This window comes from Colletotrichum gloeosporioides (assembly GCF_011800055.1).
Source record: "Colletotrichum gloeosporioides strain Lc1 chromosome Unknown consensus_17, whole genome shotgun sequence".
Taxonomy (NCBI): domain Eukaryota; kingdom Fungi; phylum Ascomycota; class Sordariomycetes; order Glomerellales; family Glomerellaceae; genus Colletotrichum; species Colletotrichum gloeosporioides.
Genome location: NW_025544662.1, coordinates 2,765,568 through 2,791,919, shown reverse-complemented (window position 1 = coordinate 2,791,919; position 26,352 = coordinate 2,765,568). Strand labels below are relative to the sequence as shown.

The 26,352-nt window shown below is 53.6% G+C and overlaps 4 protein-coding genes across 4 annotated transcripts; 1 reads left to right on the top strand and 3 right to left on the bottom strand.

The window, feature by feature from the left end:
- Positions 1-2,593: 2,593 nt before the first annotated feature.
- GCG54_00011631 (uncharacterized protein) lies at positions 2,594-2,797 on the bottom strand (the record flags this gene model as incomplete). Its single annotated transcript, XM_045411532.1, has 1 exon — positions 2,594-2,797. One exon carries the CDS (start codon positions 2,795-2,797, stop codon positions 2,594-2,596), a length of 204 nt encoding a protein of 67 aa, XP_045268590.1.
- Positions 2,798-6,026: 3,229 nt separating this feature from the next.
- On the top strand, positions 6,027-6,906 carry GCG54_00011630 (Protein ras-2; the record flags this gene model as incomplete). Its single annotated transcript, XM_045411531.1, has 2 exons — positions 6,027-6,131; positions 6,289-6,906. The coding sequence occupies 2 exons, from the start codon at positions 6,027-6,029 to the stop codon at positions 6,904-6,906; spliced, it is 723 nt and encodes a 240-aa protein (XP_045268589.1).
- Positions 6,907-16,763: 9,857 nt separating this feature from the next.
- On the bottom strand, positions 16,764-17,552 carry GCG54_00011629 (uncharacterized protein; the record flags this gene model as incomplete). The annotated part of the gene is made up of 1 exon (XM_045411530.1): positions 16,764-17,552. The coding sequence occupies one exon, from the start codon at positions 17,550-17,552 to the stop codon at positions 16,764-16,766; it is 789 nt and encodes a 262-aa protein (XP_045268588.1).
- A 6,692-nt stretch (positions 17,553-24,244) lies between these two features.
- Positions 24,245-25,632, bottom strand: GCG54_00011628 (uncharacterized protein; the record flags this gene model as incomplete). Its single annotated transcript, XM_045411529.1, has 2 exons — positions 24,245-25,524; positions 25,578-25,632. 2 exons carry the CDS (start codon positions 25,630-25,632, stop codon positions 24,245-24,247), a joined length of 1,335 nt encoding a protein of 444 aa, XP_045268587.1.
- Positions 25,633-26,352: the final 720 nt, after the last annotated feature.

Below are 26,352 nucleotides of genomic sequence, written 5' to 3'. Positions count from 1 at the left end.
CTGCATTCGCGACGGGAAGGGAGGCTGATTGCGCCGTCCCCAGAATAGCATTGCGAGTCGTGAACCCAGCTGAAGTTGAGGGCTCCAGTTCGACTCTCTTCATGTTGATTGAATTGATGGCTCTGTGGTTCTCAGCTGGGGGCGATGACGTCGGGTCACTTGGTCTGGGCGTCCGTCTCGTGATGTCAAGCTGCTGCGGATGGCATTTCGGCGAGGGCCAGCTTCGGCCCTGAGCGCGACGCGGGCGGTCGCGGGAATGGGCCGGTACGATGGATTAGCAATCTGCAGCTATTGCAGGAACAGCAGGCATTGATTTCTTTCTCTCCCTGCTTTCTTGGTTGCTCCCCTTCTCCGCTGGAAAAAAATTTCGCAATCAACCAGAAATTAGGCCACCACCAGCCACCAGCGCCAGGAACGTCAGGCCGGGTGTGGTTCGGGCCAGGTGAAGACGGCGGTGGGTTGGATAAGAGGCGCACGGCGCAAGAGGGTTGGAGGGGTTGAAGACACTGTGAAAGGTGGTTGGAGACTGGAGACATCAAGCATGGAGACTTTCTGGATACCTCCGATTGGACCAGGCGGCCGGCGCCGGGTGGGGTGTAGTCCCGGTAGTAGGTGCTGGCCTTGGTGGTATCCATCGTCATCCCATCCATGATCCTGCATCTTTTGGTTCTGATGCCTTAGGATGGGGGAGGATGCTTGGTCAAGATCAAGGTTGAGGGCCGCTGACAAGGTCTGAACGGTGCGAATCTGGAGTTTGGCCGGACCCCAGGCGGATTGGCGGACTGGCGGGCTTGGACTGGCTGGCAAGGGCAGCCATCGCGGCATCTAAAGGTTCGGTCAGCACCTTGCTGGGCTGCCGACCCGACTTGTGGTGCTTGAAGATGCTTGCTGATGGGTGATGCGAGGAGGATTAGCGGACAGGTGGTCTGTGAGGTGCATGCAGCAGCTGCGGTGCTAGTGTGCAATGTGGACATTCGGTGGGCAGCTTTCTTGGGGGGACGGGAACCAATTGTCCAGTAGAATTTGACGTTTGGAGACGAGCCTAGGTGCCTGGGTGCCGTGTGGCATGAGCGATGCGAGTCTGAGTCTGCCAGTAGGATGAATGGTCAATGTCCAGACGGCGTGGGGAACATGCTAGAGACGGTTTTCTCTGCGTCTGCATTGACGAATGAACAGAGAACGCACACGTACGTCGAGAACGTGCCACCTATACAGAAACAAGTCGTACGCCGTCGCCTTGAGTTGCCCTTGCGAGCCTCGTGCCCCGAAGCGCAATACGAGATGAGGGTGCGTGATGCGTCGTGGATATTGGCTCCATGAAGCTATGGAAATGGCACCGGGTGGCTCGTCCAACTGAGATGCAAAGCTGGGGTAGCTACCCTTAGCACGGAAGCCTAACAGCGGTAGGCCAGATGGCATCATCTGACAATCAGTGAGGCGAACGACATCAATGGACGATGGGCTGTATCGGCCAGACTGGTCTGGATCTCGGCCTATTAGTTTGTTTGAATCGATTTCCCGGCGTGAGTCGTCAACGGTGTTGTTTGCCTCGCGGCCACCGTTCTAGGTCCAGGGCCGGGCGTGGTTCCGGGTCCGGGGCAGCCCAGCTTCAAGACCTCGTCGTGCTTTTCGCCTCACGCGTTAACCGACTTGGGTAAGGGCGGGTCGGACAGAGATACCAGACCAGGGCAAGTCAGTAGAGCGGCTGTAATGCGAACTCGAGGTGAGGAGGTGGTTGATGTCGGCGGTTGTACTGTATCTGGATCTGGGAATGGCAGGTGTGGCAGGTGCAGTGCAAAGGTTGGAGTTTGGAGAGCCATCCTGCCCAAGTCCAAGGTTGCTGACGGGTGCAGTTGCTCGCTCAATGGGACTCGTTGGCCGTGGATGTGACATGTTGGATTGTCCTTGTCATGCAAGAGAGCACAGGAACGGCGGGTTCTCCTGACCGGTGGACACCGTCCAGGCCCCGTCCAGGTCCAAGGACTCCGCGGATGCAGATGCCAGTGCCAGGTTGCGGTACGAAGACGTTAGCGTGTAGCTGTAGGGCAGACGACAAGACGGCGGGCGTCGGCTTGGTGGTTTGACGCAGACACAAACGCAGGGTTTTCTGTCAAAAAAATACTAATGCCTGTCTCCCTCCAAAAGCCATGTTGGTAAGGCATCGACGGTTGTCGTTCGGGCCATGGCAGTCGGCAGACTGACGGTGGACGACAGATATTCAGTAATACCTCGGCCGACGGAGGAAAGGCCAACCTTGTTCTTCAGTTACACGCGAAAGGTGACCGATTCCGGCAAGACTTGTCTTGGTTGGTACTGGCACGTCGTCCAGGACCCTTAGGTAGAGGTAGAGACTTGTAGGACGGGTGTGTCGAGCGAGCAACGGCAAGCAACTAGAGTTTGTCTTGGCCAATAGCATGTGTACGACGAGCTGGTTTGCAGCCAGAGGTGCGAGTGTGTGTGTTGACAGGTGTGTGTGTGTGTGTGTGTGTGTGTGTGTGTGTGGCGTGTGCGCGGAAGGCATGGGCGGCTGCGTCACAGCGGGATGTGCGACCTTGAGGCGGGCTGTCAATTGGGCCCAAGACTGGGCAGTTCGTTAGGACTGTGGCGCTAATGTGGGAGAAGGAAACACACAGCTGGTCAACCCGCAGACCGGCTGCAGCTCCAGCTTCGGGCCCCGGTTGCTAAGGTCCAGGTTGAGAGCGACAAACGTCACCTGGCACGCTTCAAGCTCGACAGGAAAAAGGTTCGTCGATACCACGGCAGGTGTGTCCATGCCATCGATGCTTCTCCGAGTCATCCATCTGCTGAGCCTCCTCGGACTTGTAGTGGAGCTCCAGGTATGGAAGACGGGACCCTCAGCTCGGAGCATGGGTTTGCTGGTTGTGGCTGTGGACAAGCTATGGATGTTGAGTGTGTCCTTGCGCAGGAGCATCAGCCACCAGCCAGCCGGTGGACTCGAGGCTTCGGCCCAGGAGATAGGTCGGTGGAAGGTGCCGCGACATCAATGTTGACGATGGGAGCGAAGTGAGGTGAGGATCGGCTTGTTACCTAAGACATCGCGAGAAGACAAGGAAAGAGGAGGTGTATTTGCTACCTGACGTTCGCACTTACCTAAGGTGCCTACCTACCTAGGTTGTGGGAGGAAGGAAGTTGGGAAGGCAGGGTGGTTGAAGGTGGCAGGCCCTTTGCTTCCTCTCGATGTAACCGTTCGCTGCACGTCCAATATACCGTACTAGTAATGCAGCAGAAGTAACTAAATCGACGCTCATCGACGCGGGATGAAGAAGAAGAAACAAGCCAAATCTCAAATCCATCTGACATCAGGAGCACCGCAGAAAGAAGCAACAACCTAGCTTGCATTGCATGGATGGTGCTTTGCTGCAACAAGCAGGAGACATTTGAATCCAACATGCCCAACTTCTGCGTCACTACCAGACGAGAAGCTTGCCCATACCGCACTGCGTATCGTAGACGTGACGATATAATGCCAGCCAAGATGCTGCGAGGCTCGCGAAGGGTTCGCATCTTTTCTCGCTTTGTCATATTCGACACCGACGACCCGACGCCAACACGCTACCTAGCAGCTACCTACCTTATCCGTACCTTCCTTACCTAAGTACCTATTTTGTGAGGAACAACCCGCTGGCTGGACCGAGCACAGACCAAACAGCGTTTTTGCTGGCTTTCCTCGTCCCGTCGCCGGCCTTATCCCTGGATACTGCCCCTCCTACCCCGTTGATTGCCCTGCTGCGTCGTTCCTTCCCCTCCAGTCAGCCATTCGGTCTTCGGTCTTGCCCACCTCACCTTACGGATACCTCACTCGAGTCTCGACTTTGGCTGCTGCCATTTGTTGCATTGCCCAAAATCCACTACCTACCGCCATCGCCGGCGCCGTCGCTTTTTCGCGTGTCGACGTCCGTTCAGCGATCCAAGCCCAGCTTCATCCTTCCGCAGATTCCGTCCCGGGTGTCGCCCCGTACGATCGAATACCTTAGCCTAGACTTGCTGACATCTGCATCGCCATTGGAGGCTGACGCCCGTACACCTGGATGCCATCATATTAACGACGCCCGCGCGCTACGGCTTTCATCAATCCCATTCGACCAACAGCCTTGGCCGCTGTCTACCAACGTCTCACCAACATCCACCACTCGACACTGGCCGAAGCTTACCTACCAACAACCTGGAAGACACAGTACCCTGTCTCAAGCAAGGAATTCGTGCCTACTGACCGATTCATCGTGGTCGGGGCCACGGCAGTAGACAGCAGGACGGATACTGCGTAGTACATCAACAAGCCAGGTACGTTCCCCGACCAGGCCTCCGCGCCTGGTAGTCAGGTACCCTTCCTTGCGGCGCTGCATACGTACGCTACCTACCTTACCTACCTTCACCTTGCCTCATCACTACGTACCTTTTTGTTGTCTACTGCCGAGCAAGCCAGGTTGGGCTGGACTGGATCGCGGGCTAAGGCTGCGGGCTGGCTTCTGCTTCTTCTTTTGCTGCTGCTGATGCTGTTGCTGGTGCCTCGTCCTGGCACTGCTCTGCTCTGCTTTGCTCTGTCTGCCGCGCCGCTACCAGCAAACCCCCAACGTAGAGTTGCAACTGCAGTTGCTTGCTGAGAGTGGGTTGGAGTCTCCAATCCGCCATTCCCCCTGGTCCCCTCGTCGAGCCCCCCTCCCCTCCCCTCCCCTTCCCTTCCCCGTCCCATCCCGGGCAGCCCAAGTCACGGCGGGNCCCTCCCCTCCCCTCCCCTTCCCTTCCCCGTCCCATCCCGGGCAGCCCAAGTCACGGCGGGTACAGAGCCAGAGCTGGGTGGCTCGGGTTGGCGCGTGGAGGTAGCGAGGGTTGACAGCCTCTCAGGAGAGGAGCAAGCTAGCCAACAGTCGGCTGTGCGCCTCCGCTCCGCTTCGCCTTTATCCCGGTATCATCCTTCTCCCTACCCAAGCATCTAACACACGCCCAGGTCCCAAGCTAGACCCGCCTGTCCATTCATTCTGAGGTGCTCTCGTTCTCACACTGCCATTCCACGTCTCCACCCGCAGCACATTTGAGAAGACAGAAGAACGAGAGAAGAGGGACTCGCGAGAGAGCACGCACCGCACACAACACAAAGCAGACGGGACACACACGCACACACACACCACACCACGCACGCATCACACACACACACACACACACACGCGCGCGAACGGCACGACACATTCATTCGTCGACACCGCGCAGCCTGTCCACCTGCCAGTCCTGCGCGTCAAGTCAGTCAGGTCAGTTCTGCTACTCCTGTTCTTTTTTGCTGCTTTACTCTTCCTCCCGTTACCTTATCCGCATCCTGCCGGGGGCCTGCCAATCTGCCACCTGCCACCTAGGTGCCAGGTGCCACGCCCAGCCAACCAAGTCCAATCCAGCCAGCCCGCAGTCAATCCGCCCTCGAGTCTGCGTTCTGCCACCCCCCCGGTCACAGTGCTGTTGCTTTGCTCCCCCTCCGCCGCTGATACTACTGCTACCGCTGCCGCTACGTACCTGTACTGACTGCTGTCGGGTCCAGTCCGGTCGATCCAATCCACCAGTCTGCTGAGGAGAATCCACTGTCCACGTCCAGGGCTCGGGCTGCAAAATCCAACCCGCAACATTTGGGCTCCTACCTTACTCCCAACTTCTTCTTACTATTACTTGGTACCACCACCACCACCGCCGCCGCCTGCCGCCGCCTTACCTCCACTACCTACCTACCACTCGTTACCTACCTCACCTACCTTACCTACCTGCCTACCTTACCCTTTTTTTTTCTTACCTTACCTATCCTATCATCGACTCGACCGACACTGGCGTTTGTCGTCCTTTCCTCCACCACTACCACCTTCACTACCACCACCGACGAACCACCCCCTCCATTCCGCCCCCCGCGAATCGCCTCCTCTACCCGACTCGCTTGAATCTCCAGTCATTCATCTTCAATCGAGCAAGCTGGTTTTGACGCACTCTCTCGGTCGCATTCTACTGTCGTCATTCCCATATAGTTGCCCATCATGGCGGGAAAAATGGTGCTGTACAAGTTGGTGGTCCTGGGCGACGGCGGCGTGGGGAAGACCGCTTTGACAATCCAGCTCTGCTTGCAACACTTCGTGGAAACAGTAAGTCGCCTTCCCTCTCCCGATCGCCCTCTTTCCTTCTGCATCGCACCGTGATTATTTCGTCTTTGGTTTCGCCTGCTTTTCTTTCTCTCAATCGCCCTCCCCCGCCTTTGTCGCCGCCCAGAGCCGCCCGCTGACCGTGCTTTTCTGAAAACAGTACGACCCCACGATCGAGGACTCGTACCGCAAGCAAGTCGTCATCGATGGCCAAGCATGCATGCTTGAGGTTCTCGATACCGCCGGCCAAGAAGAGTACACAGCCCTTCGAGATCAATGGATTCGAGATGGAGAAGGCTTCGTCCTCGTCTATAGCATCTCATCACGGTCGTCCTTCTCACGAATCAAGCGCTTCCATCATCAGATCCAGCGAGTCAAGGAATCATGTGCATCGTCGCCCTCATACCCGGGCTCGCCCATCTCCGCAGCCAGCCCTCAAGCGCCCGTACCCATCATGCTCGTCGGCAACAAGAGCGATAGAGTCACTGAGAGAGAGGTATCGACACAAGAGGGCCACGCCCTAGCCCGCGAGCTGGGTTGCGAATTCGTCGAGGCGTCGGCCAAGAACTGCATAAACGTCGAGAAGGCCTTCTACGACGTTGTCAGAATACTGCGGAGGCAGCGACAGGCAGCTTCCCGGCCTCAACCCGGCGGACGCAGCAGCACCCGACCGATCAACGGCGATGCCGGTGCGAGATACGACGACAAGGAGGGTGGCGACCGTTATCGCCGCAAAGGGGGGAGAAGGGAAGGCAAGAGCAAATGCGTCGTCTTGTGATGTCGGCAACAACGCCAATACCTACCTTTGTTCCCTTATCGACGGACTTGCTCGGATCCGCGGCCCCGGCCCCGATCCATTCGATTCGCAAATCCGACGGGTCCCACTGCCGCGAGGCACAAGCATTTTCCACGTCACGACTTGATGATTGCCAGCATTAGAGAAGCGGCTGGCAAAGGCCGTCATCGGCCACGACTATTGGACGCACGAGATTTCGAGTTCTGCTTTGAAGACGATTCGGACATTTCCCCACACGTCATGGATGAACAACCAGCTCCCCATTGGGCGAACGGCGCACGAAAAGAGAGAGGCATATTCTGGGGCGTAGGTTTCTTGAGTTTTTCAAACAAACCTTTGGGCAGACTGGGACTTCCATTTTTTTGTTCATTCCCAAACACATGAGGGCAAGCTGGTGGTGTTATAGGAGTCTGTGTCTCGCGGGCCTCTTTTTTTACGTCTAGTCGGTCGCAAAAGAAAATGATGCCACGTATTTGCCAACTTCGACCTCCGGATTGTTCATATGTTGTGGCTGGATTCTTCTTCACGCGAGGATAGGTGAGAGGAGGAAAGAGGGAGATGAATACGGAGGAACCAGCAGGAAGCAGGGAGATTATGGGGACATGGAGCGAGCTCTAATCTGTGTATACCGACACCACTTTTTTCTGTTACTCTTCTGGCCGTTGCTCCAGGCCCAGAACGAGTCTCTTTGGAGGTACCACGTTGAGATGTCGGTCCCCTCGTGGGATGTAGCTAGAACATCCGGGATAGGCAGACTTCTTTCTCGTTGAATCTACGTTATCCGTCCAACATTTTTCCCCCTACTTCTTTTGATGTTTTGCCGTTGCGCCGCGCCGTGCCGGGATCCTTTACCCCAAGCGGATAACCGACCTACAGCACCACTACCCCCCGGAGCTGACTAAAGAGCAAATCATGTATATATCGGGAAACAGCTACGTTGCAGCGCTCGGAAAGTATGTTCGTTTTCCCTATTTGCGCTCTTCTACTTTCTTTAACATGCAGTTTTCTTGGCTGGAGACTGGGGTTGGTGGCGGCGGCACGGTCTCTTCCGCTGTACCCCGCGATTTCCGCCCCGTCGGGATCGCTCGCCGGCAACAGAGAGAGCTGACAGACGTTTTTGCCCCGTCCCGAAGGGTGGTGTTGCTGCCTTGGGAGGGTGTGTTGGCTGGTTCGGTGAGATGAGGGTGGTAGTCGGGCCTCGGGTGATTTCTTTTGACAATGGCCGCGATGTGGTCCGCGGTATTGGGGTGGACGCGTAAAGCAGGACTGGGATGGATGGCAGCTAGTGTTGGCTTTTCGTTTCCATGTTGTCTGGGTCTAACGGTAGTGACAAGGTGAGATGTCAAACGTCAAGTGTCAAGTTGTCAGACATTTACACGCGGTCTGCCTTTCTTTGGTTCCTCCTCGGAGGATGGGTCGATTGGTTTTGGTCTGTGGTTTTGAGGGCTGTTTCGACTAGTGGTTGTTTGGTGGGATGTTGATTAGGTTGCTGTTGTGGTGGTGGGCGATGGACGTGCGGCCTGCTAGTGCCTCTTGGGAACCCCCCCTCCTCCCCTTTGTGTTGGTGGTTTATCCGTGAGGCTTGCGTTACGGCCTTCTTTGGATTTAAGAGGGACGGTTGGGGGTTTTTGTTTACTGCTCTATACGAGGGCTTCGGATGTAGTGGGAAGAGCGTCAAGGCGTTGTTGTGTTTCCACGGTGTTGGTGAGTGAGTGGCTTGGGACCGGTGTTAGGTAGGTAGGGTGCATGTTTTTTTGGTTTTGTGATGTGGCCGTTAGAGAATGGCATTGTGCTTCCTTCAGTGTGCGGCTGAGGCTTAGGAACGAGCACGTTGGCAAGTCGGTTGAGATACACGCGAAGGTACAGGCACATGCATTTCCTGGCCTTCTCATCGAGGCTTGATATCCCCTGATTTGTGTTTGAGACATCGCTATTCGTGGGGAACGAGGTCCGGTTTAGAAGGCAAGACTGCCGCTATGACAGACTTGTCTTTTTTCTTTTCTCTGTAGGGTGCGCCAGTAAGGCGATCCTCCCTCTTCTACGAGAGGCGTCTCCCTGATTTAGTCTGGACAGACGGGCTGGAGCGGTATCGTACGTTTTTAGGACTGCCGGGGAAGGGGTCCTGCGGAGGCTAAGAGGCTAGCGATGAACGATGGGGGAGACGGGGGCTGTTGTGATGGGAGTGGTGGCAGGAGGCTAGTTTGTGGAGGGTGTTCGGGACGGGCAGAGTGAGATTGAGAGAGGCAGAGTGAGTTGTGTTTCGTTTCGGTAGGACTGGCGCAAGGGAGACGAGGTTGTATGGGGTGGGGACGGGGGGTGGGTTTGATGGCTGAACGGCGGCGCGCTTGGCGGTTGGAGATGTTTTTGACGGCGGGTTGGAGGCTCGGGGGACGCTCCGGGGTCTTTGGGGTCTAGCACTATCTTTGGAGGTAGCAGTTGCTAGTTGGGATCGTCGTGGGGGACTTTGAGAGAGAGATTGGGATGTTGGAGGCGATTTACTGGCTCGGAGTCCTGCTTACTCGCGTCTCTACTTTCACTCTCATACTGGGGTTTGCATTGTTTGATAACCGTTACGAGGTAGTACTGTGCGTTGATGCAAGGAATGTTATGGGTTGTTTGTGTCGTTGCCAATGGAGCACTTGGCGAACCATGATAGAGTTGGAGTCGTTCAAGCTTGATCTTCACGGACCCTTGCGCGCGCGGCGTTGTTGGCCAGACGGGAGCGAAGGGGGAGGAGGGAGCAGGAGGAGGGGAACGATGGGCCAAAGCGTTTCTTGGATGACGATGACGATGGACGTGATAAACATCATTTTTGCGTGTGTAGGTGAGTTGAGGAACACTTGAGGGAAGCTTGTTGAGATCGGGGGTCGGGGGCGCTTGAGCGCCGCTCGTCGTCTTTTCTGCGCCGTCTGCACTAGCTTCGGCTTTTTGATCCGCCCTCCTCCTTCTCGGTCTCCTCAAGGGACGCTGGCGTGTGATGGAGGGGAAGAGGAGATAAGCAACTCTGGGCGAAAAGTATAATGCGAGTTTGGATGAAATTTGTCGTCGTGTGAGTGAGGGTGCTGGGTCAATGACATCCTGCCTGGGTTGCGGAATGTTGAAGGGAGTTTGTTTTTAAGATTCTGATGTCATGTTATGGGGGTATGAGGCTATGATGACGGCGTTGCGGCGAGAAGTTTGGATGGGAAAGGAGACATGCTGTTGTTGACCATGGCAACCGAGTGCAACAACATTCGCGCGATGTTGCAGCTGTGGGTGGTCTTTGGGCTGTGCTCTATAGGTTCTCCCTCACTTAAAATGCCGCGTTGGAAAGAGCGCCATGGATGCAGGAAAGTACTCTACAGAGGTGGAACGGGCCAAGCAATGTGTTGCAGAGCCTCGAAAAGGTCCGGACGGGTTGGTCGAGCACATGCTTCCCATGCGTCGTCGTCCAGGCAAGCAAATCCAACATACCTCGGGCATAGAGAACCGTTCTCTCATCAGTTGTTATTTTTGTCTTACTTTTTTTCTCTGACTTGCGTCCCAAAAACCTGAGCTACTCTTCGAATAGGCAAAAAAGAAGGACCACGAACTGCTGCTGCGCACTTGCTGCATGGCGTTAACGACTCTGGCCGCATGCACTGCAACCCTCCCGCCCTTCCCTCACCCATCCTTTAACCTGTTTTGCAACTAAACGACAGTCCCACACACACATTGGCACAGCATTACCAGCTAACAAGTCTTTCCCCCAAAACTGCAATATGTCGTTCTGCTTAAGAGGGCTCAAACCTCTCCCCATCAAGGCACGTACGTTGCACGCACGACACATGTACCTGCGCGCGAGCGGGCGCGGGCGTGCGGTGCGGGGGCCCAACTGACGCATCGTTAAACCCCTCACTTCAACACGGACCTCTTCTAGTCTCGACCTGGTGATGATATGAAGGCTGAGGCAGAGGGCAACGAGAAGGGCACACACAAGCAAAAGAGGGAAAATGGATACCCCGTGGTAGCTAAGCTGCCGGCCGCTGCGTTTAACCCACCCGTGCCCCAGTGAACAACGGGCGAGCACCACAGCTACTCGTCTCTCTGTCTCTGCTCTTTTTTTTTTCAAGGGTCCCCCCTCTTATGCCGGTACTGGGTAGGTGAGAGGGGCAGGCAGGCAAGCTTGGGTGGTGCTGGGTGCTCCATGCGCCTTTTCAGCTCCGTTGGAGAAACCGGCGACATGGCCTGGAGGGACTTTCACTTGCTGAGCGGCAGGACCAGTTCTCTGCACGTTCTGGGACAAGTGACAGCACGATTCAAGCTAATTAGAGGTCCTTCTCCTGCCTCGGTGTCCATCTGGGCCTGACAGTCAAATAATTAAAAAAGGTGGCGTTTTTTTTGGGGCCCTTTTTGCCCGCCGGCGCCCGGGACGAGGGGTTCTTGACAGGCGGACACGGACACACAGACTTGGAGATCCACGGGAGCAGCACGCACATGGAGCAAGCAGCATGCACAGGCCTTTTTCCCCTACCCAAGTTGGAACAGCACTGCTCAATCTACCATGTTTGTGGCTGCCGCTGTTTCTGGACAATGCTTTTACCTGGGTAGTTCTGGCTGGCTGCGCAACTGCCCTACGGAGAATCACCGAGTCTACTCTCTTTCTCTCGCTTGCATACGTAATCCCTAGGCGTAGTCGAAGGATTGATTACACCGAGAGTCGAGTGAGCGAGGGACGTGGCAGACAAAGGAAAGGATCATGGGCGGAACGGCAAGCTTGAAGCAGCCAGAATAAAGAGAGTCCGAGCCCACGGAACACGGGAGCTGGAGCCGTTAAGCTGTCCGTGCGCCATGCGTCCGGAGGAGGGGCCGGATGCTGCGTCGTTGTAACTTGTGGTTCTGGCTGTGGTTGTGTGGTGTGGCCCATTTTGACATGCTTGGGTCGTGTCGATCCTCTTTTTTTTTCTCGTGGTGGTTTTCTTTCCACAATTTTGGCTGTGGCTCTGTGAGTCTTGACTCTCGGTCGGTCTCTCATTTTGTCTTCAGGTCTTCACCGTATCCAATCAAGTTTCTTTGGATGAACAACCTTTGGAAACACACAGTAAGGTGGTTGAATGTTGTAGAATGCAAGAGCTGCATTATGCCACGGACAAACCATTGGAGATAACCCCCCCTTCCATTTCACTCGGCTTGCCGACCCGGGAGGGGGCCGATGCTTGGTCGGCACGTCGGGTACAACGTAAGGAAAGGGAGCTCAGCAAATGTAGACTCGTAGCTCGCAGTGTCGCCGCGCCATGTTTGGAGGCCACCTCGGGGGCACTGGGCGGATATGCCGTCCTCGGTAACGTTCCCACCGAAGCGTCAAGGTTCGGGGTAGCTCCAGGTGAGGGTCGCGTCGAAGGTGAGAGGTCGGTGTGGCCAACCGCCGCCGCCATCTATCCAGACTCTAGTATCCATACCGCGCTAAGAAACAGGCGTCCTTCCAACAAACCCAGCAGCCGCCTTTCCTTTCCTCTTCTCCTGTTGGTGAAGAGAGGGCGGTTGCCAAGTCGTCGCTTCTTCTTCTTGGAACCAACGGCAGCTCATCATTTGCCGTATTCCTCTCTCTGCCTTCTTGTCCCGGGCCATCCCCTTGGAGTTCCATTACTCCGCAGCGTATCATTCAGAGCCAACCCCCCTCACCGGTTCCCTGCACAATATCAAAGAGCCGCTGTTCCTTCTTTCTGCCCTTGGCCTTCCTCTCTCTCGCGCTCTCTCGCTGCCCTTGTCCCCCCGAGGCTCAGCTCTGATAAGTTTTCCCATTGCAGCATCAGATAAAAGCCCGTCAATTTACGGATAGACAAGGGCACAAAATAAAAAAGGCAGCCAGCCAGGGGGCCCGCATTGCCGGACGGCCAACGAGGACCCAAGAGCCAGACGTCCGGGTTACGTTTCACCGCATTTCGCTTCGAACGCGTGATCTTCGGCTAAGAACAGTCCATCCTCTGTCTTATTCTACAGTGTGTGCGCGTGTGTCTGCTCGTTCTGGTTCTCGTCGCTATCGTCGCTATATTGCAGATGTGACAAGCCACCGTCAATGTTCCCACGCCGCGCAGAAAACCCCTTCCCCCTCCCCATCCATCCTCTGATGGTCAAATATTGGTTCGGACCCGGGAGCAGGGAACCACCCTTACAGAGGTCAGGTATCATTTTTCTGCTTGGGCGCCCAGTTAGCCCGGCCGTTGGACCCAGCCGCGGCTGGAATAAACGGGGTTTCGCAGATCAGTTCCGTTAGGCACGCTGAATGAAGTACAGTACGCCACAGAACAATATAGAGGAAAAAGGCCGCCTTTCTACGAGTCGTGGTTCCTAGACGATTTTTCCGCACTGACAATGTTTGTCAGGTGAGAAGAACTGAGGATCGGCGTCTAGACCGGCGGTCTATTTCCCATTCTCGGGGTCCCCAATTCTTCCTGGTGCTGCGTCTGGATACAACCTTACCCATCACCAAATCCGGTACTGGATATTGTCCATCCTCCTCGCTGGGACCCTTACCCTGAACACTACACCAAAGTCCCGAACCAATTGAGCGGGAGCCATAACGCAAATATTGCGCTGTTTTTTCGTTCTGTGTCTTGTTTGCTCACTGATATTCCCGCGCCTGCTTCTTCATTGGTCAATTGATATGGTCCGGTGAAGCAAACGTACAGATACATTTCTCTCCCCCACGTCTTGACAACGCCCGATCCGGAAGGTGCTCTGCGCTTGAGTCGCCGACCTCGTTCCAAGTACGGGCAACGCAACCACCACGCTCGCACTCTCTGTGTCTGGCCTCTTTTGAGGACCTCGGGCGCCCGCCTGGGGGTTCGTGTACCCAGCAAGATGTGGGTGGGAAAGAGGTTGTCTCTCTCTATGTCTCTTTTTTTCTCAAATCGAAAGAGACACCCGTAGGGATTGCGGCGCGAACGAGTCAGGACCCTTGTCGGAGCAGGCGCGGCTTTTTGTGGGCGTGAAGAGGCGCGACTTGCGTTAGGGAGGACGGGGGGAAGAGGGTTGAGTGGCCTTCTTTGCCTGCCCAGAGCGAGGGATTGGTTCTGGTTTGGCCCGGTGTTCAGACGGAGGAGTCCTCAAGGGCAAGGGGAATACGGCATGCCACACCGGGGGTTCTGGCCTCTTCGTTCCGGGCGACGCTTGGCTTACGCGGATCTCGGACGGGAGGACTTCGTCGATGGACGACCGTCGTCGTGGTTGGAGGGGATGCCGGGGGTTGGCGGTCTGGTAGTTTGGCGGGTTGGCGAGGATTTCGGATTGGCGAGGATTTCGGATTGGACTCCGGTGACGATATCGCGTTGCTCGTATTGGGCTCTTTCACGGTGAGCTCTCCCCTACCTCTTCTCTACTTTGTCCTCGGCACTGGTGTTGCCAAGTCGAGGGATTCATGGAGAAAAAAAGGGGTCTTGCTTCGACGATCCTTCAATCCCGGCCCAGGTTTCTGGACCGCTCGCATGTCGGTAACGACCGAACCCTTGTTACTGTTCAGAAGCCGAGGCGAAACTGGCGCCGGGAGGGAGAAACCCCAAGAGTCGAAATCTTGTGACAGGAGGTTTTCTATCATATCTCGATTGCGTGGTCCACGAAGAATAGTCGGGACGCTCTTAATTTACAATGCAGCGAACTAAGAAATCCCCAGAGAATAGCAAAAGGGGCGGCGCCGCGGGAGGTCGGGACCACAGAGGACCGGCCCATGTCCTTTTTGTATGATCCTCCTCCGAGGAGACCAATCGTCCAGGGGGTTTGGCATGCTAGTTTGAACTCAAATAATCCCAACCGGCCATCGGGGTTTCTAGCTGTTCTCCCTCCTGGCTGCTGCTAGCTTAGTATGTGTCTCTTGAACAAGCAGCAGCAGCTTAACAGCTTATGGTGGTAATCAATCAGTCAAGCCAGCGTATATAGTTGCCTTTTACGTGTTAATACGTGTTAAATTTCCCGACCATCGCTTCACCGAGAGGGCGGTCGTGCCCATTGGCGATCATCCCGCGTGGGGGAGCCGGGGGATGGGGCGCCTAGTGCGTTTCGCGAGAACTGCTTCATGCGTTAAGGACGTGATAAACTATCTAAGAGAGAGGGCACCAGAGATAGAGAGCGGCGTGGGTAGGTGGGAGGGGGTCGACCACGGCCCGGTTGAGGCCACCCGGGAAGGGTTCTGGGTTATGTGACTGTTTAAGCGGGCGAGCCCGACGCTGCGGGTGGGATGTGTCCGTCGCTGCTGAAGAAGATTGCCTTGTTGAGAAGGTGTGATGGAGCGCGAGGTTCACCGGTCGATTTGACGGCCCCACGCCGGAGAAGGTAGTGCGAGGCGGCGGGAAGGCCGTTGCATACTCGGTCAAAGGTCCACTGTCTCACCGCCCACGGGGCAAGGCGCGACGGCTGGGCGTGACGGGGCCCAGACTTACACGTGTTGAGACTATACGGAAATAGACGCCGTGAGGCGAGGGAAAAAGAGAGTTTGACGAGTGGTTTGATCTTTTGTCTTCGGCCCTCGCCGGATGGTGTGATGTTGCTATGTTCAGGGCGCTTAGAGGGTGGTTGGACATGGTAACGAATCGGCATTGCTTTTCGAAGGCTCATACGAGAGGAAACCTTTAGTATTGTTGGTGCTTACGCCCTTGAAGCAATACTAAATTGCAGAAAGTACGTATATCTTCATGGGTAAGAAGTCTTGTGCTGTGGCAGTGTCAACTAGATTGATTCAGAGAATGCCGCTTATGACAAAGTTCTGAACCCATTGTAACGTTGCTCTGTAGCAATAATTCAATCTTTAATGTCAAAGTCATCGCGTGGCCTGCTCAATTGGGCAAGAAATCTGAACAAGGGACTCTGTCTTCCCCTTCACCCGGCTCGGCACTGTGAATACCGCCCAGGACTTCTCGTCCTTGTTTATCTCGATCAACCCTGCAATTTATGCTAGTATATAGTCAGAGGTTGACGACGGGCTTGAGTTTACCCTTTACGTGGTTGATGAAGGGGCTGAGGCAAAGCTTGTCGCCTTAAAATTCCTCAACTCGTGTGGATGACACCTCCATTATCCCGGCGACAAGATTGCAGCTATTTACACGTGTATTACATCTGCTTATGTCGAACCCATACTCGGATTGGATGACCAGTAAATGAGATTTGTGGAGTCTGTTACTTCGTTTGTGGCCTGGGTCAACTTCTCTTCGCTTGAGTCCTACTCGTAGAAGTTTCGCGAGTACATTTGAGGTGATTGAAATTGTCTCTGAGTGTCACTTTGGGCCGCGGATGAAATGTTTATCAGGCGTTTTTGAACCTAGATGATGTTGAGGGATGTCGTCGCGAAGTTGAGAGTAACAGACTCCGCTCACTTGTCTTAATGTTGAGTACCAGCTGGAGAATCTTGAGATTCTCAACCAGTCATTTCGGCCATGGGACCAACAACACTATAGGTATGGGAACGACTGCCACTTTCCATAATAGTTACGGCCATGGCTACTTTGACACGCAACCCGGAATATACGACCGAAGCAGAAGCTTTCGCTAATCGAGTCTCTGCTGTCTTTTCTTTTGCTGGGAACGAGAACTGCTCCCTACGAACATTCGATTTGTATCATACACCCCAGACTGGCCAACAAAGACTAGAGTATTGCCTGGGCCCAAAGCTCACCTGGTATCTAAACTTCATTGCCGCAAAACGTCTTGGTTGTTGGAAGTATCAAATCCAACCAATCTCTTCTTAAATGATTGAAATCATGTCATGTGTCCAAAGAGTTCTATCATCGCAAGTATGCCTTGACTCTTTGAAACTGCTCTATCAACATGTTCCAATGGCACGTACATACCTTGTTCTCCTTCTCGTGATACCACGATTTTCTGCAAACAAAGAATCAGACCCCCAATCTCCTCGCAACCTCCTCAAACCCACCTTCATCCACCTTCACCCAAACATCAACCCAGACCTTGGCGTCCTCATACTTCTGACTCCCAACCTCCCAATCCTCCTCCCTCGCCCTCTCCACATACACAGTCCTCAAACCTCTTCCCCTCGCCGCGTATAAGTCCCCCAAATGCGCCGCTACCATCGCAACGTCCCCCTTCTCACCACCCTTCCCCAGCAATGCCTCCACGGCGCCGTCATACACTACCGGGTTCGGCTTATACGCCTTCCAATCCTCCCCCGACATGATCTTCCGGAAACCCAACCCGCCAAACGCATCCAAGTCCTCCAGCAGCGTCCGGTTCCCGTTCGACAAGGTCGCCGTCACAAACTTGCTCCCAAGACGTTGCAGCCCGGCCGCGGAATCAGGCCAGGGGCGCAGACGGTGCCATACCAGGCTCAAGTCGCGGATCTCGTCCTCGGAGAATACGCCCTCGAGGTGATGTGTACCGAGGAGCTCAACGAGGCTGTCGTAGTGGTGTGCGTCAATGTCCTTCCATGCTGTCTCGCCGGGGACATAGCCGTGGACGAAGTGCTTGTACGAGTTTCGCCACTCCTGGGCGAACGCGGGCCAGTCTACCGCGGCAAGTTTGTCTTTGGCTTCTGGACCGAGAGCATTAGAGGTGGCTTTGGTGGACGCGCGGGACGTGAGTTCATCCGTGACGGAAGAGCGCCAGTCTACGACCGTCCCGAAGACGTCGAAGGTCAAGGCCTTGACGTTGCTGAGATCTTTGGACATGGTAAAATTGGCGCAGAACACAGGGGAATGTGACGAAAAGTATTGTATTGGCGTATGCCGTTCGTGGCCCCTATCCTCGATGAGTCGATGATATATCTCTTGTCATGTGAAGGGCGCAAGTGATGAGGTTATGCGGGGTCGGATCTCGTGCTGACTTATCGAACCCGCCCGGGTCCGGGCGGGGCACGGCTATGCCGGGCCGTCCGATGGCCTCGGTCCCGGCGGACCCGGACGAATCCGGATAGTTGACAAATCACGCCCCTTGAAGTAGTGTTTTTTGATTAGTGATGGCATGTCATGCAGTCTCTTTCAGCCGTGTTTTCTCACAGCAATTGCAGTTGGTGCGAGAACCAAATGTTGAGTCCGTTTCTGGTCGGCCCTCGTGTCCTAGACTAACTTGGCTTGTCTCCTGGTCTTGTAAATGTGAATCGTTCTCCGCTTACTGAGAATCAGGTCATCCAAAGATCCCAGAGATATTTTTGAACCACTTCTTATCGACAAATTCCACTGAGCCGCGGATCCTACGGGGGCATGATGAATTTCAATGTGAAACAATATTTAATAGAATATAAGCCGATCCGTCGGCTCCAACCGGTGTGACGCTCGTCAAGAAATTGAATTCGGTCCTTTCATCGACGCAATTACGAGACCCTTCTTCCCGGAGTAGCTCTCGACAACGCATGGCTCCCGTTTCGAGCACTTTTGGCGTGCTTCAAAGACGACTCCCCAAGCCTTTGCCATGAATCTTTATGTCTGGTCATGCTTGTTTCCAGAATATTCTTCAAGGGATCAAGAAAGAGAGCGACGTGCATGAAATTGTCTGTGGTAGGAGTGGTTGAATCACGCGCATACGACTCCAAGACGTATCATCTGACGGATGTTCAAGCAACAACCAAGGCCGGCTTATGATTTGCGATTGCAACTCCGAGCCCGAGCCCGTCACATACATATAGTTTGCAAAAGAAATACATAGTATCACAAACATATCCCCGATCAGTCTTCATGATCTCGGAAAGACGTTGCGTGGGCTCAGACCACGCCTGACGTTCTCAGCAATACCGCTTCGAAGCGGGGGAAACATACACTCAAGTTACGTCAACAGCGAACTCGCTCCTCATGCCGACGAGAAAAGAATTTTAATCAAATTATACAATATGCATTCGGGACTGTATCATGAAAACTCCGTTCTATCAAATATTAGCAGCTTATAAAAAGACCTCTCAGCTCCAAGCTTGGCCATTTTCCCCTCTCACATGTAGAAGCCCTACCAAAGAGCTTGCTTTGGAGATCATATAGCTTGACAAGAACTGAGAAGCTTGTCAGTCTCCTCATATCGATTACACTAGGTGACGTGTCAGTTATAACATTCGTTTTAGTATTCAACATGTTGACCTCGGCGTCTCCGTTCCCTCGCATCCCCTACGTATCCGCAGGATGAAATATGGTGGTCTCACACAGAGCAGAAAGGGATGTTCAAGTCAGTCTCCGCCGGAACCGAAACTTGTACATTGATACATGTCCCAACTTGGATATCTTATGGACCGATAGCACTTAGAAGGGTCGATCGTGCTCCTACATACGTTGTTTCAACTCGGTGACGGTTTGAATATCATGGGAATGCCGCACGCGCTACCTGTTCGGGATATCGTACATGACAAAGCGCTTACAGCGTGTATCAGCCTATCAATAACGATGCTCTACTATGTACAGAGCTACAAGACTCTACAGTGTGAACGTCACGACCAATGACATCACCGGCTGACATCAGACTTCCTATTCGAAAAGTTGCAAAAGCTCAGACCTAAACCATGAGACTTCGAGCTAGAAGCCACAAACTGATGCTAATTAACATACTGCGTGCAATAGGGGCAAAATACCCCACGTGTAAGGAGGACTAACGACCAACAGCGTGATGAAAACTTCTGCTACATGGGTTTCGTGCTGTACTTTGCGCAGGAGACAAGGCACTTGATCCCAGTTGAGAGTATGAAAGACATAGAGCTCAAAGATGTCGGATTCATAATTGTGTGTAGCAACCACTCTGAAATTGCTTGGTAATTTATAGACTTCTCAGGCAGCTAAGACATAGGATCGACAGTGCGTTCCTTCTCGATTCCGCTGGAGCTGTCTCAAAAGATCCCAAACTACAAATCGTCCTGCTCATGAACATTATGAAAGAGCTACTAGCACATGAAACAACGAGAGAAGTTACATTTTTCCTTTCTGCCAGTCCTCACACCAACCTCATCACTGCCTAGAAAGTATCCCGGCCTGCCGTCTGCCCTAAACAAAGCTTTAGAATCCCTCAGAAGACACCATGACATCTGAGCAAATCAGTGACATGAATTAGGAGCATTGTTTGCCTGACATGCGGGTCAATTGGAGATTCTGAACTCCCGGAGACGTCACCAAGTATGTCTTCAGACAACTTCAGGTCTCTAATATTACCACGAGAGCAGCTCCTGTCACGTATCTCACACAAGTAACCACGTGGACTAACGCCAAATACAGCTATCATTACAACATAAAGAAGGGCTGCCCGAAAGTTCTCTTGTCTTGGTATAAATGCCATTTCTCGGTCAACACAACGAGAACTTGAGGTTGGCTTTGCAATTTCTTGCCTCCACGGTGCAAGCGAAGGTGGAACAGCCACGTAGACTTGCCTACCCATGCGTAGAAGCTCAAACTTCGCAAATTGTGATTTAAGAAGCACGACGATGGCATCCCCAAGCTGCGACACAATCGTGGACCAGTGTCACGTCTTTGATATCAGTAGGTCGGCAAGAGGCCTTCCACATCATCCACCTCATACGCTGGCAGGCCGGGTTTAACCCTGCCTAGAAATCCCCGCTTTCCCTCGCCCATGTCCCCTGGTATACCGCGTTCTTATACTTCCCCGTTGAAAATACAAACCGTTTAGTCTTTAGGTTTGAAGGGTCGTTCTGAAGACAGCACTCTTCGTCTTCTACAAGAACAAGCGCAACCGTGTTAAATACTCTTCGCTAGCTTAGCCTATGTCGACTTCTAACTTTCTGTGTGAGTGTAAAATTGCTTAAAAACAACCACAGCTTTCTTCTGCAGTGACATGGACCAACGACGCCAATCCATATTTGTTTCGCTCGGTGTCCATCTAAACAACATCGTGTAGATGGAACTAGCAGAGATCCCTCGTAACACCATCTAGATTGCTTCTGGTTCTTCCTTGGTCACTGTCCTTGCTGCTTCTCATAGTCGAAGTATTACCCGCTATTAATCATTGGTTCAAAACCTCTTGCCTGTGGGAAATCGCGTCTGGCCGCGACATATGCTAGGGCACGAACGCAAGCTTCTCTGAAGTCAAAACGATTACATGATCGAACTTGATTTGTGCGGTTGTTTTACTTCCTGCGTCTTTAGTCTGCCATTCCCTTTTATAGCCAACTCCAGACGGATACTACCAGCCTCCACGATACTAACATAAAGTCGTTGCAAGTTATCCAAGTATGTTTCATTCCACCAAATACGGCAGCAAGATAGTCTCATTCGCAATATGAACATCAGACATCCTCGAGGAAATAAAATTCCAATACGTATTCCACCTGGATACCAGAATTAGAACGAAAGAAACATCCCACCTGGTTTGTCGTTCCCCTCCATCTTATCTGCTGGTCGAGTATTCCTACTGCGACCCCAGCCGGATTTGCTACTTGGATCATGTTAGCAGCCACAAGCACTCCGAACATACCGAAGCTATCAATTTCGAAATCTGCAGCCGACTTGACCCAATACGATGCGGATCTTGAACTGCTGCAGAGTCATCAGTTCGACATGAGATCTGCCACTTTTAACATATTCGAAGCCTACGCCGGAAACACGTTTCCAACCTGATGGGTCAGATTTTCTTCAGAATTCCGCCATCAGAGATATGGCCAGACAAGAGGATAAAAAAACCCTCAGTAGCTCACATCTACACGGGACCGAGGCCGCAATGACGTTGCCGGTGTGAAGATGTATCTGACCATTTCATGAGAAGCCATACCAGATCGGCAGCATCCCCAAATCTCTCCTCTAAGAACACAAATGTCCTGGCTTCCCGAGAGTATTGTCCCAATCTTTACGGACATGCATATGTCTCGGACAGGGACCAAGACCGACACGGTCTGCTCTTCCATGCAGCCGAGTCTTCCACAGACATCCGGTAACATACCATCATGAGCACTGTTTGCAAGCGAAATGCTGAGTCGCGGCTTTTTGAACTAGTTTGACATGTGTATCACTCACACAATTGGCGGCTTGTCTGATGCCAGCTACTCGCGAAGTGTGTCTTTGCTGTCCTATACCCACGGCAGAGTGAACAACCAAGACTCTCCTACAAGACTGGTTACCACTGCACCCGTGCTACGCTGGCATTGGAGAACCCTTCACACGCAAATCAGCCGACATTTTATCAACCATCGGTCCTATAAATAGATGCATGCCCTCTATGTCTTACGAATCTACACAGACACCGAGCAAATTCCCCAAGACTTCCTCCTGGTGCCGTTGTCTATAAACCAAACAAGACACATATAACTCCGGTGCTTCTCACCAACCTTTCCCCGTCTGAACCACTCCCTCCCCAGCACCTAATACCAATCCAATCCCAGATCATTCACGGCATATACACGCCAAGTCCTAGGGTTCACAAGAGCCGACTTCCAAAGCCCAACACGGCAAACCATAAAATACTTGCATCGTGGGAAGGCGTGCTTCAGCAAAGTAGGGAAAGGCATTCATGAGCTGAACCACAGCGAAAAAAAAGATCACCCCATTTGTCGCAAGGCAGAAGTTCCGAACTGCGGACGAACATCTCATTCATAGCCAGACGGATCATGCGGGTGCCACATTCACACGTTCCGGTTGACAATCCCTGAATATATGAAATGACGGGCCTGCACGTTATATGAACGGGCTTCAAGCCGCACAATAGATCTCCAGCATGCAAATCACTGCAGATGACAGCCCCGGGCTCGTTCAAAATCCAGGAATCCCGACGGATGTTCCAAACCACACCCACCACTATCATGACCCTATCGTCCGGCACCCCTCCCGTATCCGCTCCGTATTCGTGAAGCAAGATCCTCGCGGAAGTAAGCCAACTCATCCAGTCATCATCGCAGTACACCATTGCCATGATCCCTCTCGCACCAAACTGTAGAAGAAGATCGCCCTCTATCTGTCCCACATTGCCTGTTCCGCGGTTCTATCACAAGACGCCTGGGAGCAACGGAACATTTATACAGAAATCTCAACCCATCGTAACACACGATCTCACCCCCACGCCCGCCAGTTCTCGACAGGATATAAGAATGAACGCAGCACAGAAGTCTGAAAGAATCTAAGCAAATATGGCAGCAAGATAGATCCGTCTTCAACAAGGAGCAAAGGGTCTCTCTGAACTGGACTCCCGGTTAAATCTGCATTTGATATACCACGGCACCTTAAGCATGCCCAAAAACACCATTGCCTCTCATCTTTTTCATCCCCTAATTATTCAGTCCCATACTCGGACCCCAACAAGGTAGACACGCATCTCATACTCATCCCCTGCCCTCCCCTTCTCACAACAACGTCAGGCTGTTCTCAAAGCCTTCAATTCCGCATAGGTAGTAAACAATCTCCAAAAGGCTATTGGATAAAATGATTTGCGGTTTCGCAAGAGTTCGGCGTGCAGAAGAACAACAACCCTCAAGTATCACGGTCCTTACCTCACCCACGCGCTAAAACCCCAGGGCTCAGGGGCCTCCCCGAACCAGCCCACTGACCAGGGCACCGTGCGCAAAGCTACCTAATCAACTTTTTCACCTTCCCTTCCATGAATCCGATATGGTGTAGTGGCCAACATGATGCCCTCTCATTTCAGCGAGAGGTTAGGCATAGCCCCGAGTTCGATTCTCGGTTTCGGAACGCTGACTTTTGATTTTTTTTGCCCATCCTCTCACCATCAATCTCCCTTGCAATCCTCCAATGCCTTCCCCTCTTCTTCGTTTTCCTCTCTTAAACGTCTCTCCTTCCCGTCTCTCATCATCTCATTTTGTACATATCAATCGACACCCCGACGACACCCAGATCTTCATTCCTGCATCCACAACAACCACACGCAAAACATTCCGATCGTCCCGCACTTCCATTGCGATGCTCCCGGTCCACGTGACACGCACACGCGGCAGCGCCGACATACCCGTCCGCTGACGACGTGCCCCCCTAATCTGCCTGCGCCTCTCGTCCCGCACGAGTAATGACGTGCAAAGACATTCCACAAAGGGGCATTTCATATGGATCATCACAAGCAGTTGCATGTTCAATAGTGGCTCAGGTAGAGAAAAAAGTGTAATGGATGGAGTATCTCATCTCTATTCAGTAGACACATAGGTAAAGGCGTAATGTGCAGACGTACACCTCTACGCATCATTCAAATAATTTCCTCCTTGGCAAGTAAAATCTTCAAAATATCCACGACGCCAGTGCCTTGTCCGTAAGAGTCCTGTCCATCCAAAGTCGTCCCTCGGTCTGGTCCCGTAGGCTTGTTCCAACCGGGTCGTCTACAAAAAAGGTAGATACGAGAAAGAAACGTGGGAAGTCATCCCTGATATATGAGCAAATGAAATAGTGTTAAGTAAATCGTGATCAGGGCCGACGCCCGTTCATATGGCTTTTGTAGTTTTTTGAGTTATTTAGTTGTCCTTGGTGGCGTGTTCGTCGCCAAAGGGACTGCGACCCCGCTCGTAAGAGCTTGTCCTTGCTGACCGTCTGTCGGGGCCTGCGGCGGCCCGCCGTGTCGCCTCCTCAATGACTGCACTGAGGCTGTGGTTGCTGCGGGCGGACTTGGGTTGCTCAGGGGGGTCGGAGAAGGGGCCCTCGGCTCCTGTTGGGCTCTCCACCTCCTCGATAACGGTCACGGCAGTAGAGTCGCGACCAGCAGATGTTGGTGGTGGAGGAGTGCCAGGCACAGACAGGTCTGATGATGATGCCTTGGATCCGACGCTGACTTGCTTGGGGCCGTTGCCGCTTCCAACCCGGACAACCTGTACCCTTTGGACAGGGGCTGCGGTCGCGGTGTTTGCGTTGTTCAGGAAGGTAGATCCGACGCTGAAGGTGCTGTCACGGCTTCTGGGGCGGCCGTTGTACTTTTCGTAGTCGACGCTAGGAACAGGAGGAGTGCTGCTGCCGCTCGTGCCCACACCCATAGACTTGACGCTGACTACAGCAGCCTTGGCGCGCATACCTGTCTGAGCGGGTGCCACGACAACAGCGTTCTTGCCGTAGATGGTCGACGCAATACTAGGAGCGATGCTGGAACGGGGAGCGTACGAGGTCCTCGCAACGGAGGTTCGGTCAGAGTAGCCGGAGATGCCAGAGTAGGTAGAGTCGCGCAGTTCGCCGGGGACGAAGAAATGAGGCTCCTCGTGGAACGACGGGCTGCTGGCGGCGGAGTTCGATGCGTGCATCGGGATAGGTGGTACGGGGGGAACGAGGAGAGTCGGAGAAGTGGGCGTCGCTCGGTTCGTAACGCCGGGGATGTAGGCGATTTGGATTATGTTGGAAGCGCGAGTCAATACTGTCGACGCAATCGAGTGGACGGTGTGTGTTGAGTCGCGGTTGGTTGCGCGAGGCGGCTCGAGCTTCTCGTTGATGGTCTTCTCGTGGACGTCCTCGATGTATGATTCTTGGATGATGGACTGGCGCTTAGTCTTGATAAAGAACCTCCATACCAGGTAGGTGGCAATTGCGATGAATGCCAGGCCACCGATGACACCGCCGACGATGGCGCCTGTGTTCGGACCGCTGCTTGACTTTGTCGTTGTGCTGCTGTCGTCCTTGACGCAGATTGCCTGGGCACACTGGGTACATGTCGGAATGGTGAATGAGCAGTACTCGTCGCTTTTGCAGTTGGTAGGGCATGAAGGGGCCTTGTCCTCGCACTTGAGGCAGCCGTTCTGTCTAGGAAGGATGACTGCGGTGGTCTGTTAGCAAGGGCTGGTGGCATTCGACTGTGGAACAACATACCAGCGTGGAGCTCCTCGAGCGATCGAAGGTGAAGGTTGGGGTCGAATTGAGCCATGATGGTTGTCGATCTGGCTGACGGGTGAATGGGAGGGAGGAGGTGGTCGACAACGCTGATCTAGCGATGCCGATCTGCAAGGCGAGGCCGTTGGATGTAAATGTGTCGATCACTTGTCGGGGTTGGTGACACAGACGAATCGAAGGGACCGCAAGTCGGTACCGGAAGCAAAAGGCGAATTTCGGAGGGAAAGGTGACAGATATATGGGCGAATGGAAAGAAGTAAACGTCGGCTTGAGTGAGACACTCGTAGGTGGTCGGATTGCACGTTGAGGAATGGATTGCGCAGGAGGGCTGGCGTATTCGTGGACGGTGCGTGGTCCAGACTGGAATGAACGGGCGGATCTGCGAGGTATTCGGGGAATAGAGCGGCCGACGATTGAGAGGAAGAGAGCGAGAGGAAGACGTATTGGATGAGCGAGAGTAGGTAGTTGGATAACGAGAGGACTGGGAGACTAGCTCGACATTTGAGGTGGTTGTGGTAAGAGGGCGCCTAGGCGATGGAAGTGAAAGACATCAATGGCGGTTGTTGGTTGTCGGCCGAAAGTCGAGAACGAGGACGACAGTTATGAACCGGGGGGCGTGAATCTCCTTTTGTCGTCGGTCGGAAATCGTACGTATTGGGGACTCGGCGGGCGGCGGCTGAGGTGGTTGAAGATTGAGAGCGGAACCAGAACCAAAGCCAGAAGAACCTGGAGATGTTGGGTGGAGGAACGAAAG